The sequence below is a fragment of the Cervus canadensis genome, chromosome 8 (genome assembly GCF_019320065.1).
Source record: "Cervus canadensis isolate Bull #8, Minnesota chromosome 8, ASM1932006v1, whole genome shotgun sequence".
NCBI classification, from domain to species: Eukaryota; Metazoa; Chordata; class Mammalia; order Artiodactyla; family Cervidae; genus Cervus; species Cervus canadensis.
The window spans coordinates 13,465,673-13,482,729 of NC_057393.1; the positions used below are offsets into that span (position 1 = coordinate 13,465,673).

The following is a 17,057-nucleotide window of genomic DNA, read 5'->3' on the forward strand; positions in this document are numbered from 1 at the left end:
TACAGCACCCACCTGCCAGCACAGGAGACTGAAGGGCCGTGGGTTCAGTCCCTGGGTCTGGAAGACACCCTGGAGGAGGGCATGGCAACCCACTCAAGCTCTCTTGCCTGGAAAATTCCGTGAACGGAGGAGCCTGGCGGGCTACTGCCAATAGGGTCACAAAGAGTAAAACATGACTGAAGCGACTTAGCATGCACATGCATCCTTATTAAATGGCTATTTGGAGTAATGTTTATTGGAATCCAGTGAACCTTGGGGGTACTATAAATACATCACAGAGTATCTGTAATGATGACTTAACAGAAATAATCTATCATGATAAGGTTTAGATTGTCAAAATCCTTGAGTTTTCAGTTATATTAATAGTACTTTTCTAATTCCTTAGTACAGGTTGGAACTGTATGGCTTAAGTAAGATGATGCATTTTGCAGAAGTGAATGGTGGAATAGCTGATTAAGGAAACCTCAAGCAAAAAATAAGATGAATGTATTGGAATCTTATGCAGTTATCATGGAGGAGCATGGTAGACTGTTTGCCTTGAAACATAGATGTTCTTTCCCGAGTCAAGAACGTATGGTGGTCAGATTCCAGCGAGAAGCCTGCTTAGTGGCTCTGTGACCTCTCTCAACTTCTGCATCTCTGTCTTTGAAATGAGGAAAAGGAGACATTCTCAGTAGGGTTGGGGGACGATAAGTGATAAAGTACGTGGCATAAAGCCAGGCCCCAAATAGGGAACCCGTAAACAGTGGTTGCTGTTACGTTTTATATGGTGCCATGTCATATTTTGTTCAAGAACGTTGCTTTGTTTTGTCCCACTATAAACAGAAAATAGTACTAATAATCGCCCTTTTAGGCTTGTGATCTCCTGCCTGTCTTCTGATCTCTTAAAACATGCATTTAGAGTTTTCCAGGGAAAGCTAGTATTTCTTTTGTCTTCTTTTATCAAAATAAATGGGTATTCACTGTAGCTTTGGAAAGTATTGTTCAGTTTTCTTTATAGACTATACTTCAAAGAAATATGTTTTTATCATATGGTATTAATATTTTATTGAGAAGTCCATGGTTTTGATATGCTATTCTCAAATATTTCATGTTGGTATTTTACATACTATACTTCACATATTGTGTTAAGAAACTACAGAGGTAAATAGAAATGTATTTGCTTTTTTCCCCCTCAACTGAACTTTTTCTGAACAAAGTTATTGCCAAGAACTATCTGAGATAACTTAGAGATTGGATAATTTACATAATTTTAGAGTCAAAGAAAAACGAAAACAATGGGACATGGTAGGAAAATGATTTTTAAATTATGGCAGTATGTGGAAAAATAGGTGTCCTCAAATTTGTAATTGCCTTACACTTGGCTATTTACATGAACTTAAAAATTAATGTTTTAAAAGTGAGTGTGGTATTTTGCTAAATTGAGGCTTTATTTTGGGTTACTTCAGTATTAATGCTGTGTCTGTCAAAATTAAAGCTGTAATCCTAAAGGAAATCAACCCTGAATATTCACTGGAAGGACTGATGCTGAAGCTCCAATACTTTGGCCACCTGATGTGAAGAGCTGTCTCATTGGAAAAGACTCAGATGCTGGGAAAGATTGAGGGCAGGAGAAGAAGGGGCAGCAGAGGGTGAGATGGTTCAATGGCATCATCGACTCAGTGGACAAACTCTGGGAGATAGTTAAGGACAGGGAAGCCTGTTATGTTGCAGTCCCTGGGATCGCAAGAGTCGAACACAACTGGTGACTGAACAACAGCAAGATGATATATGTATAAAATGATTGCAAGTAATGAAAAAACAATAGGTTAAAATTTTCTTTTCTTCATATTCGTAAGATGCCAACTATGAAGACAAAAACATCTGTAGATTCCTGCGAAGTTACTCTTCCTTTTTACGTCACAAACCATCTCCGTGGTAAATGGAAAACATTTGCGGTAAAGGGGTTTGTTGTTGTTTCGTCACTAAGTCGTGTCCAGTTCTTTCTGACCCCATGAACTGTAGCCCACCATGCTCCTCTGTCCTCTGCTAACTCCTGGAGTTTCCTCAAATTCATGTTCATTGGGTCGGTGATGCTATCTAATCATCTCACCCTGTGCCACCCCCTTTTTTTGCTTCAGTCTTTCCTAGCATCAGGGTCTTTTCCAATGAGTCAGCTCTTTGCATCAGGTGGCCAAAGTATTAGAGCTTCAGCCTCAGTCTTTCCGATGAATATTCAGGACTGATTTCCTTTAGGATTGACTGGTTTGATCTCCTTGCAGTTCAAGGGACTCTAAAGAGTCTTCTCCAGCACCACAATTCAAAAGCATCAATTCTTCAGCACTCAGCCATCTTTATGGACCAACTGTCACATTGTACATGACTACTGGAAAAATCAGTTTTGACTCTACGGACCTTTGTCAGCAAAGTGATGTCTTTTTTTAACACGCTGTCTAGGTTTGTCATAGCTTCTCTTCCAAGGAGCAAGTGTCTTTTAGAGATAAATTAATAGAAGGATTGACTATAAATAGATCTAGGAAGATAATGCAATTCGAATTTTTGGAAAGCAACTTTGTCTCAAGTGGAGTTAGAAAGGATATAGTTAAGATAGCTTGGTCTGTTCATATTTTTCCTTCCAGTAGCATTCCTCAGTTATATTGGACATTTTCAATTTCTTACCTTAACATCCAAACCAAATGCACTTTTGAAACTATAGACTCACATCACTAGGACACGCGCTGTGAATTATTTTTTTTCCAGTAATGCTAAATAGATCTCTTTACAGAGTCTTCGGGACTCCTGTGACTGATGTCTGTGAGAAAGATGAACAAAGTGAAGGGTGAAATACGTAGGTATGGAACTGAATTTTATTCTTTGAGTAAACTGGTTCCCTGTGATCGCAGATATGTGGGAACCATATTGTTACCCTCTGGCTGAATAATGTGTATGATCACAACTGGAGAATTTTCCTTCTGCCAAAAAAATTGTACTAAGGAATACTTTCTTGAAAGTTAGAGTTTTTATTTGTTTGTAAGTAAAGTCGAGCTGACAAAATCACCTAGTAATCACAAAAGTTACAGCATTTTGCTTCTGTTCTTGGAATAGATCCCATAGTCTTACGTAAAACAGAGGAAATGAACTAGCTTTTTGTTGGGTTGCTTCAACAAAGAGTAGGGCTCTTTGAAATCCCTTTCCCCGTGGTTGCTAATTCTCAGTCTCTTTCCTCTTACCCACCCCCGCTTCTCTGAACAGAGGTCGCTGTTCCTTGTGCTGCAGCCTGGTCCTCCCTAGGTCTTCCTTTCTGTGGGTGTCCCCCTATTCACTAATCTAACCACTTTACCCCTCTCACCTCCATGAACAACATGACGACAGAGCCTCCTTTTCATTCACCTTTTAACCCTTAATCTCCAGCATAATAGTAGGTAACAGATATTGGAAAGCAGTTTTTGAATAAATGCATATGGTATAGCAGATGGATTTCCTAAAATACTAGTATCATCCCCTCATTCCCTTAGCCCTCTGCTTCCAGCTCAGTATGGGCTGTGAAGGTCTTTCTGATAGACCAGCAACAGATCCATAAAGGCAGATGTGTGTGTTTTTATATACAACTAAACATGATTCCACTTCAGTATTCTTGCTTGTGAAATCCCATGGACATAGGAGCCTGGTGGGCTACCGTCCATGGGATTGCAAAAGAATCAGACACAACTTAGTGACTGAACAACATCAACAAAAGATGATAGAAATCTAAATGAGTCTTAAAGGACTACTAAAAGGTAATATTCATATTCTGACTGGCACATTTCTGAAGTTTGTTAAGAATTCTGTATTGTAACAGTTAGGATAGGTTACCAGCTGCAGTAAACAACCTTAGATCTCACTGGCTTGTTCCAGTAGAAGTCTGTCCCTCCTTAGCGTGACACGTGAGTGCTTTGTTCCACGCTGTTTCTTGGCTCCACACGGTTGCTCAGGAGCCAGGCTCCTTCCTTGTAATGCTGCTGTTTAATGTGCGTCCCCCAAGGCTGTGCAACAGAGAAAAAGAGTGGAGGATCACGTGGATGTGTCTATGTGCCCGGCCTGGCAGTGGTGCCCATCACTTGTTCCGCTGCTGTTCCACTGGGCAGTGTTCAATCATGTCCTAGCCTGAGTGCCGCCAGTTAAGAAGCACGGTTTAGCTGCAGACCCAGAGAAGAGTACTGGGCTTGAGCGCACAGTAGTGTGTGTGTCCTGGATGCCAGCTCTAAGAAGTCTGGATGACATTCTAACACTTGGTGTGCTGTAGAAGTCCTACTATACATGTATGTGAAAGTGTAGCTGGAATTCTAACAGTTTTAAGAAGAATGTTTTATCAGTTAACTATTGGTGTTGAGTTGTTTGTGTTTTAAAATTGCTGCTGCTCCTGTTTTTAATTATAAATCACAGGTGGTTTAGCAGCATCAGTATCAGTTAATGTTATGTGATTAACCCTACAGTTAAATAATTTAAAAAAAATAGTGATTGTTTTTTACATCAGCAATATTTAACTTTCCCAAAACCAGTATTCCTGAATGTTTGTTATACCATTTTCAATAATTTGTTCACGACTAATTCTTCAACACTGGGCTATTTTCCCTCTGGAAAGTGGAAATAGGTAAGTATGTTCACCAAAGCAGATTTGCTTTTCTTTTTTTTTTTTTTTTTTTTTTAGAAGAGAGTCACAGCTAGACTGTTCTCTTAGGTGGGGACAGGTGACCAAGTTCTGGCTTACTGAAGGCTTAGTGGGAAAGAAGATATGGTCTGTCCTCCATATCCCTGGGTTCTTTGCATCCATGGAATCAAGCGATCTTGGGTCAAAAATATTTGGGGGAAAAAAATTCTAGAAAGTTCCAGAAAGTAAAACTTGATCTTGTTGCTTGCTGGCAGCCATTTACACAGTATTTACAACTATTCACATACCACTTACATTGTGTTGGGTGTTATAAATAATCTAGAGATGATTTAAAGTATACAGGAAGGATGTGTGTAGGTTACATGCAAATACTAGGCATTTTTATATAAGGGGCTTGAACATCTAGAGAATTGAGCAATCTGGGGTCTTAGAACCAATGCCCTACAGATACCAGGGAATGACTGTATACCAGTCTTAGGGCTAGTCCATGAAAACCTTCTATACAGCCCTCGACATTCCTCTGTTCCACCATACCCTGGACAGATGGTTGGCAAACTAGGCTTGTGGGCCAAATCTGGCTTGCTTCCTGTTTTTTGGAAATAAGGTCTTATTGGAATGCAACTTGCCCATTTGTTTGTGGCTGCTTTTGTGCTGTAATAGTAAAGTTGAGTAGTTATGACAGAGACTGTGTGACCCACAGAGTCAAAAATATTTATTACTTGACCTTTTACACAGATAATCTGCTGAACCTGTACTAACTAGATGGAGGTCTTTGGAGAGCCATAGATAGGGTCCCTGAATGCATGTGGAAGGCCACCTCATAAACAACTGCTGAACCTTGTTGTGAATAATAAATTTTCAGAATATTAAATTACTGTGATGTTTGCATTTATGTATTATAGCACATAGCATTGTTGTTTAGCATTTAGGCCATAATGCCTCTTGTTCTGTTTAAGGAAGCCTAATTCAAAACACTTCCAGCATCACTGGTTTGCAACACCAAACCCAAACGGCTGTTTCTGATTGTCAAGGATTATTGTATTTTAGGCTTTTCTTAACTATTCAGCTTTTCTTTTACTGTACTTCACCTTTCTGTTCCAGGTGGGCTCATTTCCTTATTGCACCTCTCTACCCTGAGGTCTCTGTAAGCCTGGCCAATTCCATTCCTTGGCTCAGCTGTGGAATGTACTCTTCACTCATCTCTGAGTGTCCTCAGACTATCCTTGATGTTGAAAACTCTTTAATCCTATCTTGACTGATAATATAGTGTTCCCTTCTGTGGAATTCTGCTGATACAGAACGTAATTGCCGGACAGTGTTTATTCTGTCTCGGTTTTAGTTTTCCCAGCTAACCTGTGTAAACTGCCGAGCAGTTGTGCTGTATCTTCTTTTGTGGGTGCCTGCAGCACCCGGGGGCTTCCCTGGTGGCTCAGTGGTAGAGAATCCGCCTGCCAGTGCAGGAGATACAGGTGTGATCCCTGGATCGGGAAGACCCCCTGGAGAAGGAAATGGCAACCCACTCCAGTATTCTTGCCTGGAAAACCCCAGGGACAGAGGAGCCCGCGGGCAACAGTCCCTGGGGTCACAAAGAGTCAGACACGACTGAGCACATGCATGCAGCACCCAGATCACTGCAGGTCCTCAGTGCTGATCATCAGAGGCACCTGGGTTTTTTTTTGTTTTGTTTTGCTTAAATCTCAGTTGAGTCCTACTGCAAGGCTAAATTAGAATCTTCAGTGGTTAAGCCCAGAAATAAAAGTCAGTGTTAAAAAAAAAAAAGACTTCTTGCCGATTTTCAGGCTTAAAAATTGTTGATCTAAATTACATCATCTATTTCATGAAAGTTCAGTAAGTACTTATATACGAACAGGATTCAGGAGTTTTACTGGTAAACTCATAGTTGAAGGGACAGTTTAGTCATACTAGCTTTGTCTGCAGGGCCCTGAGTAAGTAGAGGGATCAGTGAGGAGATCAGCTTGACTAAACAGGGATGTTGAGAGGAGTATATATTTGGTCGAATGGCTAAGAAACAACTAAAGTATAGTAGGTGTTGAAGATCAGGCAGGAATGTCTTGACTGTTGAGTATTTATGGCATCTGTGGATGAATTGTTTTTTAGGATTCAGGTGATACCTAGGCATCAGTCATGACGAACAACATTTAAAAAACGTGCTTATGTTTGTACACTACCTGTAAGAAATTGAAGAGAATCTCCAATTGTGATGTGTATTCTTCTGAGGTTCCAGTTTAGGACTGAAGAACTCCTCCTGGTTAAGGGAAGTCATTCATACAAGGAAAAAATTTGTAGTGTATGTCTTATTCTGAAATTTTTAAAAAATATATAGTCAAGAACCTAAGCCTACTCTGTAGGATGAGCTAATGCTGTTAGAGGTTAGAGGCAGCTCATCAAAGAGCAAGACCTTATGCTAGATATTTTTACCAGAGAGCTTTGTTTTGGGAACATCCTCTTTAAGACCTGCACAAAGAACCTGCTTTCCCTTATTATTTTCTGCCTTATTGTAGTTGTGAAAACCATGTAAACAAACTCTTGGTTGTGCTATGAGAACTTAATGGTATGTTGTATAACATTCCTAGTATCCTTGACTTTATTTGAGTGTGTATGCCTGCGTTCCCCTTTGCAGTATCTGCTGTGGAGGAATCTGTCCACTTCTTAGCTCTGAACTTAAGCCAGTTATTTTTTAGGGCAGTGCATAATGTCTGAGATCAAGATCTCATATTTATCATACGTACATACAATTTTGCATAATGGTATCAGCTCAGTTCAGTCTCCCAGTCGTATCCAACTCTTTGCGACCCCATGGACTGCAGCATGCCAGGCCTCCCTGTCCATCACCAACTCCTGGAGTTTACTCAAAACTCATGTCCATTGAGTCGGTGATGCCATCCAACCATCTCATCCTCTGTTGTCCCCTTCTCCTCCCGCCTTCAGTCTTTCCCAGCATCAGGGTCTTTTCCAGTACCTTTGATGTTTGTAACATGCCTTTCTTAGAAGCTGCAAAAAACAAAAAAAATGAGTTACCTAGAGTATATATTTAAATGTGTTTCTAATTTTCACAGCAAAAATCACCATAGGTTTTTGAGCATGTAACAATTATTATGAAGTTGTATAACATGTCCATTAAAAAATAGACTCATGTATTTATTTTTCAAAGTTATAGTAAACAAATCATCCTAAAGACCCTATTCATAGTTTTAAAGCCATCGTTTTTATAATGTTCCTTACAACTTTTTTTTTTTCCTATTTAAATTTAAAGCACAGTCTTTGGTTTAATAAACCTCACCCCACATAAGGTTTATTTTAATAGCAGTGTTTACTTTTTGTCCATATTTGTCTAATGTTAAAGGTAATCTACCTGTTATTCATGGCAGCCTAGAAATCTTTTTTACACAGCTGACAATTTGTAACTTCATTTATGAGACAGAAAACAAAAACTTTTGAAAAGATGATTTTTAGAGCCATTAATCCATTAGTGCCCAGGGATTTACAGAATGTATCTAATGAAACGATGACTGGGAGCCTGAAATATGTGATGTGATTAGTTCCCTTAACACTAACTAGAACTTTTATGCTTAACTCCCCAGATACGACTTGAAACTTTTTTACCCTTTGTCATCCTAATACTCATTATAATAGCTCTCATTAATTGGTACATCTCCCAATGGGTTAATTTGAAGATACCAACCGTGCTATCCTTTTGCTAACTTACTAATGCAAATTGATATTTATAGACGTCAAAATTGAAATCAAAAAAAGCCCTAACAGAAAAGGACAAACTTTGCTAAGTTATTATTTTGAGCTGAGAGATTGAGATACACAGAGAATCTGTTGAGAAAAGAAAACAAGCCAAAAAAAAAAAAAAAATCCACAAAAACTACTGTAGGCTAATAAACTGATGTGAAAATTTCTCAATTTACAGCACTTGACAGGTGCTAAAAGAAAAGCATCTTTAATTTTAATGTGTTGTTAGGACCTCTTTAGAGAGACTGTACAAGTTATTAACAAGGTCCTCTGAGACAGGAGACGGGTAATTAACAAGACCTATGGAGATATAGTTTAGGTAATTAACGAGCTCTTAGGCAGTGGACACAGGATAACACATAGCGAGTCCAACAGTTAAAGAGAACAGGTTGTTATGATATGATCAAATACAAGATGTAGAATGTAAGTCTTCTTGAAGTTTCTGATAGGTAAATATTAAGATTATATTCCAGTGACCTTAATTTGTAGTTTTTTTTCCTTTATAAATCAATATGTAATTTTTTGCTTTAAGATAGAATTTGAATTATTTCTTTGTAAAATCAACAAGCAAGGAAGCTTGTTACATATAGATTAATAATCTTCATTAATTGCCATTAATGAACTTTGAGAACAATACATTAGAAAGACATAACTTCTGTGATTTGTACTGTGCGCTGTGCATAGTCGCTCATTCGTGTCTGACTTTTTGCGACCCCATGGACTGTAGCCCACCAGGCTCTAAATTTAGATGATTATTCTGTTTATTTTTCACCTATGGGCTGTTGAGTAAAACTACCTGTTCCAAATGGGCAGTCCACTTTCTTTGACGGCTTTAAAACAGTCAGGATCTAGGCCAGAGAGGACTTCATCAATTTGGTTTTTACATAATATGCAAGGGTCCCTCCCATCATGCTCTTAAGGGTACCTTTAAGTCTGAGATTAGATAGTCTCAATTTCAGATACTTGGTCTCATATTTGCTATGTAAATTTGAAATTGTTGGGGTATGAGTGGAGATCTGGTTCAGAAAACTCCCAGTCTGTAAGCCTTTATTAAAACATGCTATACTCTAAAGGTTAAGAATATGAAGAAAGCCCTTGCAGGTCTTCTAATTCATTCTATTGCTTCCTCGATGTTGTCTGCTCAAGTCCATCAGGATGAATTTTTCCAAATTTCAGATCTGATAATCAAATGATGTTTTCAATTTTCATTATTTTTGGATGAAAAAAATAGAACTATGTCTCGCGCTGGGATATAGGAGGAGCCTGGTGGGCTACAGTCCATGGGGTTGCAAAGAGTCGGACACGACTGAGCAACTACACTTTCACTTTCATATTTGCTATATATAAGGATAGCAGAGGTTATTAAGATACAAATCCTGCTCTAAGAGCTCATCAAAACAGGCACATAAAAATTAGGTCTGAATTCCATGCTAAGGACTGGACATTGTATCAGCATTGGGGTACTATGAAAGATTTTTAAATTGGGTTGTGATACCATCAGAGTAATATCTTCGGTATTCTGTAGCATGGGGATTTCCTGGGGCCAGGAGTGGCAGAAGGGAGGAGGCCTTGGAGCAAGAGAACAAGTTAGGAAGTTACCATGATTATTGAGGTGAGAGTTTGATAGAGGTCACTTGGCAGTGAGGATGGAAAGAAGGGAACATCTCTGAGATACATTTCTGGACTAACATAGATGGGATTTGACCATTCTGCATGTGTATGTGTCTGTGTATGTATGTGTAGGGGAGGGATGTTGGGGGACTGGTAAAGGAGAAAAAACAAGGAGGATCATTTCAGTGATGTGTCTTTAATCAGTGTCTTAAATTTGATGAATCACAGTACTGCAAAAACTGTATTGTAGCAATGTCAGATCTTTAGTCCTTGAATCAAACTTGGCATTTCAGTCTTGATGAAGAGGTTTGAGTTTTTTGTGTTTTTAATGTGATGCTGTCTTGTTTATTTTAGAATTTTGTTTTTAGAGAATAGGAATTACGTATTTTGAGTTATTGGAGACAAGGAACTTAGTATCAGCCTAATAACAGTTCATGAGAGTTTGTTTTTGAAACCTGGAAAATACTTTGGCTTCTTTGAACTCAAGAATGCACATTTCTATAACTGCTTATGGACTTAATGCATTTGAAGTGTATTCATCTTAACACTGTAATTACTACATGCATTTCTCTCCAGCGACTTTGGCTTTACCAAATCTTGCCCACTTTGGATCCCTTTTGTCAGTTTCTCACTAAGAGAATAACTTCTCTTTTATGATTTTCCCTTCTTTGTGCACCACTTTTGTAGGCCTCCTGTTTCGATGTTTAGAGCGTTTCTTTTTGGACAACTGTGTCCACATCACCTGTGGTTACCCTTCATGATAATAAAGCTTTAATTTTTTAAATACAGCTGCTATTTCTATGTATTTTAACCTGTGGTGGTAGTGTTACCTGTGGCTAGAGTGTTTTAAATAGCTGCTGGTGATAGAAATTAAAGCAGTTATTTGATTTGGAAATCGTCTTCCTTATATGCATTTAGCTGGTTTCTAAGAATATTAGGATTCAGACATTTGACATTTGTCTCCTTGAACTTATGTTTTAAAGATAAATTATTTATCTTTGATTTGATATGCTAAATACAATTCAGTATAATATAACAGAGGCTTCCCAGGTGGCTCAGTGGAAAAGAATCTGCCTGACAATGCAGGAGCCGGAGATGCTGGTTCTATCCTGGGTGGGAAAGATCCCATGGAGGAGGAAATGGCAACCGACTGCAGTGTTCTTGCCTGGAAAATTACATGGACAGAGGAGCTTGGCGGGCTGCAGTCTGTGGGGTCGCAGAGAGTCCAGCATGACTTAGTGGACTGAGCATGCACACATGCACACACATCATATAACGGATAATAACTATAATGTAAATTATACAAATTAATATAAATGTTAAAGTACAGTATTATGTAACTACTTTAAGTATAGTATACAACAAATTAAAATGTTCTATGTATTTTATATTTTTAAGCTTAGATGTCTTTCTGACAAAAGTGCTAATACCACTTAATAGCAATTACATGGATCAGTTTACCCAGAATAAAACTTAATTCAGATTGCCAATTTTTAAAGGTCATTTCAACAAACATGTTTGTAAAACTCTACGGTGGCTGGAGGTGGATAGGTGATGATGAGATTCATAGGTTACAAGTAGCCTTCTAAGCTAGGGAGAGGGATATGTAAGCAATGACCAGTAATCCAGGCCGAGTGAACTGTGTTGAGTACGGTTTGTTATGAAAAGGGAGAGGAAGAGCTTGCTAGAGATTGGGAAATGCTTCTTCAAGGAAGAGGCCTTTGAACTTTTGTTCTTGACCATTGAACGTGATTTTTCACCTTGGGGAGTGAGTGGACAGAGTAGTTTTTAGTACATAGCAAGAAAGCTTATTTTAAAAATTATGAGATACATTTTGAAAGAATGTTTTATAGCAGTGACTATATACTGTTCTATTTTTAATTGTCTGCTAACTACTCAGTAATTTTACCATTGCTTTTCCAGTTGGAGTTGTAGTCTTGGTCTGTCATTCCCTGTCTGGTAGGTTCCTGGGGAAGTGTGTTTGCTCCTTTAGGCTTCCAGGAGCCAATTAGTGAGTGCCCTGCAGCAGCTCTGCATTAAGGATAACAGCCTCTTTGTTATGGAGCCTGGTGTGGGAATGGGGATATTCAGGTTAATCACATGTTTTGTTTATTTGAGGTGTACAGTATATTGCTTCATGTAGATTTTTGCACTTTGAAAGAAATTAAATTCCCCAAATAAATTAAAAATGGAGATCTTACCAGATATAACTTCATGTTTGATTCAGAAGATATATTTGATTAACTACTTCTACCAGAGGATTTTTCTGTGTTACGTAAAAGTATAAATATAGTCATAGTAGAATATCCTAAAGTGAGTATAGGCTAGGTATCAAGAATTCAGGTTTAGGACTCAGGTCTGGATTTGAGTCTGTTGAATAACTGTCTGACCTTACTTAGCCTTTCTAAGCCTCATTGTAAAATGGGATAACAGCCTTGGTGTTGTGGAAGAAATTACATGATGTCAGGCACCATAAAGTGCTAGTGCTAAAGGTAGGTTTGCCACATGGTAAAAGCTGGAAATGGTAGCTCTTGCTATGGTCTTACTACAGAGCATCTATAGGATCAGTAACAATTGCTTTGAATAAGTTAAATTATTTACAAGTAACTATATTCTCAGCTTTAAAAATCATAAATCATAAATAAAAGAACTTAGGAGCTCATGTTTTTCACTGACTGATAAAGAACATACATTTGGTAGAAAGAAAGACATAAGAATTCTTTTCAATGTGTATGTTCAATGATAATCTTTGATGAAATAAACTGTATACCACATTGAAATTAAGTAAAAGTATTCCCTATTTAAGTAGAAAATTCATGACTTTGAAGGCAGTGTTTAATCCTGTGGTCAGAAATTATTACATGACACTAATAAGAACAGTGCAAGGTAAATATCTAAGCTGTGGCTTTACCTTAAAGCTTGATGAGTTTTTCTAAACTCACATGACTGAGTTCAAATTAAATTGTTCAAAGCTGTCACAGTAAGAAGGATAACTGCTGCTTATGGAAAACTCCTCAAAGTTTGAGTCTGCTTTGGGAAAAGGGTCCCTGCCTTAGGAAATTCACACAGGTAGTAGTGTTATCCTTTCTAACCAAATAAGTGGGTACTTGTCTCGTAAATGTTATTTTCTTGTTTGGAAAAAGAGGCTAGAGAGTGTATTTTTACATGGAACAATATTTTTTTTTCTGTCAAAATCACACAATTTCATAGTCTTGGAAAACCAGCTCTTAACTTGCCAAGACTTCTTAAGGCTGGGCTTTTCAGCCTGAGGTGTAGCATAGCCAGAAATCTCCCAGTCACCCCCGCAGCTCTGCTTCCAAGGAGGATACATACACAGAGCCCAGGGTTTGTGTCACCCTGTGGAGGGCCCCAGGAAGTCTGGTGGCCTTGCGTACCTCGCCTTGAAAGCCCTGCAGAGATGATGGTTTAAGGAAGCTGGTGCTTTCTGGCCACAACCCCTTGCGGGATGTTCTTGAACGTTGGAGGCCGTCCTGGTGACTAGAGGGTGCCAAGGCTTCTTTCCCAGAACTTGGGCTTCCTGGTGGCTCAGATAGTCAAGAATCTGCCTGCAATGCAGGAGACCCCAGGTTTGATATCTGGGTCGGGAAGATCTCCTGGAGAAGGAAATGGCAACCCATTCCTGTATTCTTGCCTGGGTAATCACATAGACAGAGGATCCTGGTGGGCTGCAGTCCATAGAGTTGAAAAGAGTCAGACGCGGCTTTGTCCTGGGTGCAGAGCCAGCTTCTCGTGCTCTTGGCCAAGGGCACTGTGGGCCAACTTGCTTTTGTCCCCCGCTTCATGGAAGAGTTACCTCTGCCCAGATTGTCTTCAGCCTCCCAGAGGAAAAGGCTGATCAAGGCTGGGTTGGTTTGATCACAGAGCGCCTGTGCTGGGTCTGGCTCTGTGGCGGGCCCTGGTGCCTTGTTCTCATCACTGCTGCCCAGTTTCACTGTTGGGCTTCCAGCACTGGCTTCCTCCCCGTTCCCCACACCCTCAAAAAGACTCCGACGAATTTACAGCAGACAGTGGGTCACGGTCTACTCAGAGCAACAGGATAATCACAACACAACTTCCCAGAGTGACAAGGTTCCTAAAAATTTAAGGAGAAGAGATTTTTTTGTATTAAGACAAGCATGATTATGGTATGGAATAAAATGTAAAAATCTACCTGAATTTTTAAGTTAAATTTGAGATGTCAAGGCAATTCTATGCTTGTCAGATTTATTCTCATGCATCAGGCAGAGTACTGAAGAGAACAAAGTTTGAGAAGCTTAGTTGTTTTTTTTTTTTTTAGTATCTTATTATGGGGAAACTATTTATTTCATAAAAAATAGCATTATGGTTTGAGTTGTGTTCCCTCAAAAGACATGTTAAATTCTTAAACCCCAGTACCTCTTTTTTTTTTCAGGTTTTTTTTTTTCATTTATTTTTATTAGTTGGAGGCTAATTACTTTACAGTATTATAGTGGGTTTTGTCATACATTGACATGAATCAGCCATGGATTTACATGTATTCCCCATCCCGATCCCCCCTCCCACCTCCCTCTCTACCCGATCCCTCTGGGTCTTCCCAGTGCACCAGGCCCGAGCACTTGTCTCATGCATCCAATCTGGGCTGGTGATCTGTTTCACCCTAGATAATATACATGTTTCGATGCTGTTCTCTCGAAACATCCCACCCTCACCTTCTCCCACAGAGTCCAGAAGTCTGTTCTGTACATCTGTGTCTCTTTCTGTTTTGCATATAGGGTTATCATTACCATCTTTCTAAATGCCATATATATGGGTTAGTATACTGTAATGGTCTTTATCTTTCTGGCTTACTTCACTCTGTCTAATGGGCTCCAGTTTCATCCATCTCATTAGAACTGATTCAAATGAATTCTTTTTAATGGCTGAGTAATATTCCATGGTGTATATGTACCACAGCTTCCTTATCCATTCGTCTGCTGATGGGCATCTAGGTAGCTTCCATGGCCTGGCAATTATAAACAGTGCTGCAATGAACATTGGGGTGCACATGTCTCTTTCAGATCTGGTTTCCTCAGTGTGTATGCCCAGGAGTGGGATTGCTGGGTCATATGACTGTTCCATTTCCAGTTTTTTAAGAAATCTCCACACTGTTTTCCATAGCGGCTGTACTAGTTTGCATTCCCACCAACAGTGTAAAAGGGTTCCCTTTTCTCCACACCCTCTCCAGCATTTATTGCTTGTAGACTTTTGGATAGCAGCCATCCTGACTGGCGTGTAATGGTACCTCATTGTGGTTTTGATTTGCATTTCTCTGATAATGAGTGATGTTGAGCATCTTTTCATGTGTTTGTTAGCCATCTGTATGTCTTCTTTGGAGAAATGTCTGTTTAGTTCTTTGGCCCATTTTTTGATTGGGTCATTTATTTTTCTGGAGTTGAGCTGCAGGAGTTGCTTGTATATTTTTGAGATTAATCCTTTGTCTGTTGCTTCGTTTGCTGTTATTTTCTCCCAATGTGAGGGCTGTCTTTTCACCTTGGAGAAGCTTAGTTTTAAAGAAATGGAGAACTCTCAGAATGCATAGGGACTTGTGTTTGGAAATTTGTAAATTGACTTTTTTTATTTTGTTTTCTGCTATTCAGTTTAACTACATTTTATTTATAATTAATTCTTTTCTTCACCAGGAAAAAACAGTAAGTTAAGCTTGATCAAACATGATATTCTTGATGAAACATGCCTTAATTTTATGGATATCCCTCAGTCCTCAAGTTTTAGGACTTCTTCAGTAACATAGTGATTACCATATCACGATAGAAAAGCAGCTAGGTCTGAATTTGCTGTCCATGATCTGTGGTGTCACTGACCACAATTTCTTAATCATCTTGCCTACGAGATCTCATAAAAGATACCCTGTGAGAATAATAATAAGTAAATTACTGTTAATCCCCATGGACATTTATGTGTTAGGTTCTGTTTTGCCATCTAGGTATCAGTGTGCATGCCCAGTCCCAGGAGAGATAATGGAGTATTTTAATCTCTAGTAGCATTAATTTGATTTGGTACTCACTTCCCCCAACTCCCCCTTCCAAAGAAAGGAAAAAAGCAGTATTGAGTTGTACCTTGACTTAAGCCCTATTTGCATGTGTAATAGACATAATTGAAATGTGCCAAAGGTTTTGTTTTTTAGTGTAATCTCTCTACCGGCACTTCATTTTTAAAGCCTTTTGTAAAAGGAATTGTTAACATTTCTTTGAACTCCTGTAACATTGAACCTTTATGAAATGTTTTCAGGATTTGCCAGAGTATTTTCAATTTAATCTCTATTGTGATCAAATACCCAAACTGGTAGACCAGGTTGGTAAACTGGATAAACTGGCTAGTGGAATGGATTTTATTAGAAGTCACCAGTTTGAAACTTATTTCAATTCATATTGGCAGTTTTAAGTATCAGAGTAATTCTATCTTAGAATGAACCCCCTCCCTTCCCCACCCCCCACCTCCAGTAATACGCTGTCAGGTCTAGATCAGAGTGATCTTCATTATTGAGAAAATTGATTTCCTCTGCTCTTTGGGGACTTGATTATTTCCTGTCAAAGCCTTTATTGATCAACTGTTTATTTAGTCAGTCAATTATTAGCTCAGTTTTTATTAAGCACTGGCTATTAATTTATTCAACATACATTTGTTAAACATCTGCCATACCCTAGGTACTGTGTCAGATGCTTGGACTGAAAAGATTGAGATATTGTTCCTTTCTTCAAGCAGCCTGTAGTAGAAAGAAATAAGGAGTTCAGGGATTAAGATAGATACCCAAAATGCAGACTTAAAAAACCATTATTTATAGAGCAGTTTGAGATCACAGCAGAATTGAGCAGAAGGTACAGAGATTTCCCATATACATCTTACCATCACACAGAGGTAGCCACTTCCATTATCAACATTCCCCACTAGAGTGATGCATTTGTTAAAACTGAGGGACCTACACTGACGCATCAGACCCATCCATAGTGGGCAGCTTACATTAGGGTTCATCCTTGGTGGTATATTCTGTGGCCTTTGGCAAATGTGTGATGATACGCCTTCATCT

The 17,057-nt window shown here is 38.9% G+C and overlaps 1 protein-coding gene across 2 annotated transcripts in view; it reads left to right on the forward strand.

Moving 5' to 3' along the window:
- The window catches only part of RAB11FIP2 (RAB11 family interacting protein 2), a 44,264-nt gene that overhangs the window by 8,746 nt on the left and 18,461 nt on the right, over positions 1-17,057 (forward strand). The window contains exon 4 of one of the 2 annotated variants that reach the window (XM_043475321.1): positions 386-1,602. The exons of the other annotated variant lie outside the window; for it this stretch is intronic. Coding sequence (XP_043331256.1) covers positions 386-410 — 25 coding nt within the window. The 3' untranslated portion in view covers positions 411-1,602. Of the gene's footprint in view, positions 1-385; positions 1,603-17,057 lie in introns of those variants that run through there. 2 annotated transcript variants of the gene reach the window in all.